The sequence below is a fragment of the Tupaia chinensis genome, unplaced genomic scaffold, assembly GCF_000334495.1.
Source record: "Tupaia chinensis unplaced genomic scaffold, TupChi_1.0 Scaffold147003_1, whole genome shotgun sequence".
NCBI lineage: Eukaryota > Metazoa > Chordata > Mammalia > Scandentia > Tupaiidae > Tupaia > Tupaia belangeri.
Window position 1 is genome coordinate 1,974,207 of NW_006206856.1, and position 5,316 is coordinate 1,979,522.

A 5,316-nucleotide genomic window follows, 5' to 3' on the forward strand; every position below is an offset into this window, starting at 1 on the left:
AGGGGCGGAGAGCACAGGGCAGGCCACCTACTTGTGCTCATCATTCAAGATGTGAACTTTAAAGAATCGAGGCTGGACTTCTTCAGGCTTGTTGTCAGGCGGAAGGGCTTCGGGAGCTGGGAGCCACATGTTGAACTCTGCCAGCCAATTCTGAAGAGTATTAACCTATTAGAAAGCCAAGTCCAAAAAGAGAGTTTTAAGGAACCAGCTGAGAGCTGGGCTCATTACCCGTAAAGGCATTAACCTGAACTCTTCAGAGGGTAACTGACTGGAGCCTCCCAAGTAACTCTTACCGGCACAATGGCAAGGACTGTTTTGGCTGGCGTGTGGCGGAAAAGGACATCGATGAAGGAGATCACTTGCAAAGTTTTTCCCAAACCCATGCTGTGGGCCAGGATACAGCCAAAGCCACTACTGGTCTTAAACCTCTCCAGCGACTCCACTAGATTATCATACAGGAACCGGATCCCGCCAATCTGCCAAGCAGCAAACACAGACAGATGTCAGAAGGGTTGGCAAAGACCAGGGCTCTAGTTCCACTCATGTTAGAATTAGCCAGACTTAGAAATATGCAGGTGTTATAACAGACAACAGGTGTCAAAGGCTACAGAAGTGCCCCTGCACCCTGACTGGTCTGTTGGATGGTGGTGATCTTCTTGAGAAATCACCCAGTGAAGTGTCCCATCCGCCATCCGATGTAGGAGTCAGCAGTGCATTTATGACAGGGACCTTCATTTGGCCTGGCTGTCCTCAGCCTTAGGGAGCTCACCCCCTAGAGGTGGCTCGGTCCACGAGGAGCAGTTCTTGTTGTTAGAGCTCTGAAGTTGAGTCAACCTTTGTGGTTATAGACCTTTTACTCTTGGTCTTGGTCTGAATCAATACAAACTGCCCTGCTCCCTCTGTCAGAGTCCCTACAACTTCTGATTCTTACATCTCTTCTGGACCCATACTTTGCCAGTCAAAGTACTGCTCTCCAAAATGAACCTCAGTCTTACCGGTCCCATAGGAAGAGGCTCAAGATTATTATGAAAACAGACCCAGCATCTCCTACACAGCAAGGAACACTGAGGCTCATTGCTTCCCTTTCTCCATCCCTTTCTATTCATTGTGAATCCTGAAGCATGCGCTGCCTTAGGAGGAAAGATCAGGCCTTTCCAATAGCTGCTCTTGGCGCCAGACAAGTATTCTACAGGCTTCACTGTGGATAACCACCAGCAGGCGACGTCCACCGCAAAGAAACAGAAAGAAGAGGAGGAGAGCCAAGACTCGCTATACCTGATGAGGTTTCACGGCCCGTGCCAACTGTGGGGCCAGGAAGACATTCTCCTCCTCTGGAGGGTGGTTCAGGTTGACAAGGACTCGCCCAAGAGCATCGCGCTGGTTTAACACGTCATTCACATGGGTGCCGCCCTTCTCCTCTTCCTCGTCTTCCTCACTGACAGACTCACTGCTGTCCACAATATGCAGAGTGTCCTCCTCTCCAGAGCTCAGCTCAATCACCTCTGAGACACAAAAACCAAACCAAAACAAAAACAGAAGCCCAGGGTGTGGAGATGATTTACTACACCGTATCAGAACAGAAGAGCACAAAAACCCAGCTAGAACTTAATCTATCATTTAAAACATTATTTTGATCCTTTATTATTTCTCTCTTTTAGCTTCAAGTTAAGACAAGGGGGAAACTTATATGTACAAATGAAATTCAAATACATTTGTCAAAACCAGTCCCCAAATTGAATGAGGAAAGACTGAATTCTTTTAAAGGTACTGCCCATCTCTCAGGATGAGCACTGGGCCAGGAGGTAGGGGAGGCACCTCTGGTTTGACCTTACCATCTCTACTGCTTTTCTCATCCTCACTGCCACTGCTACTGTCCAAACAAATGATTTCTTGGGCCAAGACTCGAGGAGGCAGCTGGGGACCATCACTTGCTCTTAAGACAATTTCTTCTAGGAAAAGAAAGAAAGAGGGGGTTGTCAAAACACACTGAGCTCAAACGTATTTCCCCAAGTGATTCTCCACCCCACCTCTCTGCTGCTGTCATGGAGAGAGTGAGTATCTGCTGGGAAGAGCAGCAGAGGGCAACCATTCGAACAATCTCAGCCTTCTCTCCAGATTCCCTCTATGGTTCTCATGTCATGCTGTCCCCCTGACCACGGGAACAAAGTTTTGGGAAAAAGTCTAAATGAAATAAATATGAAGAGTATATTTTTATCCACCTTAACTTCTTAAATGAGATTCTTCTGATTGTGTGCTTGTGAGGAGCTGAGTGGCTTCCAAGTAATTTCAGACATTTAACCATCTTATTCCTGATGGACCCTGAGCACTATGGGTACCAAAGGCTTCTCCACGGAGCACAGGATCTTTCCTGCCCTCTCCTTACCGGGGAGAAACTCCAGGGGAACGGTGGGAATGGGAGCGGCATAATCTTTCCTCTGCTGTTCCAGGCGCTTCCTTCTTTCCAACTCTTCCTGCTGTGCTGCTTTGGTAACTGGCTCCAACTGATCCTCCCGGAGAAGCTTTCTAAATATTAAAACAAAGAGAGCACGAATTCACTTAGGATGTGGGCAATGTGATGGCACATTAAAGAGGGAACTGACACTGCTAGCTTCACTGAGTGGGAAGGAGGAAGCCGCATTGGCCCTACAACACCTAAGTAGTGGGTGGGGGGGAAAGAGGAAGAGGGAGTTGGCCCCACAGCGCAGCGGTTAGGAACTGTGCAAAGGAAGCAAGATCCTATGAGGCCAGCTGTGGTTCAAATTCCAGCCCCAGAGACAACACAATGAGCACATGCTGGTGGGTACCCAAGATCCTGATGGGATGAAGAAACAGGAAAAGGGGCTGCAGTGTGACCAGGCTCTCAGGCACGTGAACAGACCCTCTAGGATAAAACAAGTAAGAGACTTCAAGCTCAGGTAGTTCTGGGCTAACGTACTTTCCATATTATTTAACTTCCTGACAAAAGACGCCCTATGAACTGGTTTTCTGCACATAACAGATCAAGAGTAAAATAGAGTAATACATAATTCATAAAGCTGAAAAGCAGTATTAAAAATAGAGTTGGGCTCTTGGTGGTGCAGGGGTGCTGCACTGCTTAAGCGAAGCTAGATCCATCTGGAGGATCACAGTTCAGCTCTCTGGTTGACCTGTACGTGCCAGGCATGCGTGCCCGTGACCCTGGCTGGCTGGGAAGGTCAGAGAGGGTTTACTGTGCAAGATCCTGCGGAAGGTGCTTGGCTCTGCCTCTCTGATTTAAAAAAAAAAAAAAAGAGTGTTATGTGATAAAGTGATAAAGTAACGTTATAGGAATTCCCAATTTAGACTAATACTTTCAAAATGTAAGTTTTAAATGTTTTTGTACAATTTAATAAATAATCTTTTGATGACTGCAGACATGTAAGACTGGCTATATTCAGAAACAACACAGTCACGGTGGTTTTCCAGATTGGTGTATCATCCTCCAAAACTACAGGGCGTTACTTATGTATACTGCTATCGAACCTGTAAGACAGCATTTATGCATCCATCATTTTCAGGACTGTTGGTAACTTGGGCATATTTCCCCCAAATAACCTTGCTTCCTTGTGTCACAAGGCCCAACTCACTCATGTTCACCTCAATGACAGTACCTTTGGTGATAACACCCAAAGCTGTATATTTGGGGATGAGGGTCTTCTTTACACCAAGTATTGGCAGGTGAAAGGTGGCTTTCGGTTCAGGATGTGTTACATGGGCCTTCTTGAAACGTAAGCTCATTGGCCTAATGAATCTTTCATACTTAGGTGGTTTTCTAGTAAAGCATCTCCAACAAAATAGACTTTGGTAACCATCCTCTTCCATGTCTTCTTTCTCTTTCTTATTCGAATAACTTTTAATACTTCTGTTTCCCCCTGGGCTCAAACTTTGGGTGGAGGGACTTCCCATTTTCCCACTTTCTCTTTCCATTTTTGTTTAATTATATTGGAAAGTACTTTAGCTCGGGACTGCCCTTCTCTATCCAACAGATAGGCAGGCCCTGCTCCCTGTGGAATGTTTCGTCACTCTTGTTTGGTGTTCCTCTTTTCATGTATCTTGATAGTCTTTTTCATTTGTATTTTCTCAGCATGGCGCTGTTTGTGATAGAGCTTAGCCTTCAGACCAATCGTCTTTTTTGCCTTCTTGGAACGTTCATGAGCCTCTAGACTTTCCTTCTTTCTCTTTTTCTCATGGTAATCCAAATGGTATCCATAGCGTTTACGATGTAATTCAATATATTCGTTCTGTGGCATGGTGATGATTGCAGAGTCACTGGGAACAGCCCCCCGGATGCAAAGAAATGGTCAACTTTTAGGACTCAGAGACTCACAAGCAGACCCAGCAAAGTCCAGAATGGGAAAGTCAAATTGTTATTATTATTTTTTTTAAAGTGGGAGCAGAAGCAGAAAAAGATCTCTTTTCAATGGCACAAATTGTTATTTGGTAGAAGACAGTACTGTTGGGAATGTGGATAGTTAAGGAAGTTCACACATTTGTTCATCTTTTAGTTCAAGAAAGACGACCTGCTTTGGGTCTGACAGGGTCCCATCATCTGAAATTGAGTTTGAAGATGAGAACTCAACTCTTTCTACCTCTCTCTATTCGAGATACAAAGAAAAATGAAGGAAGAAACAAGAAGTCCCACTCAGTCTATCTCTGGGCTGCCGCTGAGGGCCTCTCCAGAGGTGGCCAGGGCCCTGCGCATCCTCCCCGCATCTCTGCTAGCCCAGGCCCAGGCCCAGGCCCAGTGGTCCTGAACTGCACCCTGACTGTAACCAGAGGCACGCAGTTGGCACTTTCTCCTTGAGAGAGGACTCTCCTGCCCAAGCCAGTCCTCCTCCCTCTGCCTCTGCTGGCCTTCTCCTCTAACCCAGAGCACAGCTCACCGTATGTTTCGCCTCATGTGGGAGGGCTTCTGGGCTCTCTTCTTTTTGGGGTCCTCAGAAGCCAGGTTCTTGCCTCGGTGATGCCTAAGCTGCTCAGAAGGCTCAGACTGAGATGAGGTAGTTGAAGTGCACCGTGGCGGCCGCTGCCCATCTTCCCCCAGCTGGGCATGCTCAGTGCCACACATGCCTTCTAAGGATGGGTCTGAAAAAACAAAGGGAGAGGTGGCTTTATTGGAGGGTAATGTGTTTTGATGCCAGATATACCTGGGTTCAAGTCTCCTACTCAGAAACTCGCTAGCTGGTAACCTAAGCAAGTTACTTCTAGCTCTCAGACCATCAATGTTCTTAACCATAAAATAAGGTTAGTTATGTCCGTATTTCAGAGCTGCTGTGAACACTGAAAGAGGGTGCAGGC

General features: G+C 46.6%; 1 protein-coding gene across 1 annotated transcript in view; it reads right to left on the minus strand.

Moving 5' to 3' along the window:
* Positions 1-5,316, minus strand: part of RAD54L2 (RAD54 like 2) — a 107,450-nt gene that overhangs the window by 37,530 nt on the left and 64,604 nt on the right. Inside the window, exons 4-9 of the mRNA XM_014584473.2 lie at positions 4,902-5,103; positions 2,384-2,523; positions 1,833-1,949; positions 1,276-1,502; positions 294-476; positions 32-165 (exon numbers count right to left, since the gene is read on the minus strand). Of these exons, the coding sequence (XP_014439959.1) occupies positions 32-165; positions 294-476; positions 1,276-1,502; positions 1,833-1,949; positions 2,384-2,523; positions 4,902-5,103 (1,003 nt within the window). The remainder of the gene's footprint in view (positions 1-31; positions 166-293; positions 477-1,275; positions 1,503-1,832; positions 1,950-2,383; positions 2,524-4,901; positions 5,104-5,316) is intronic.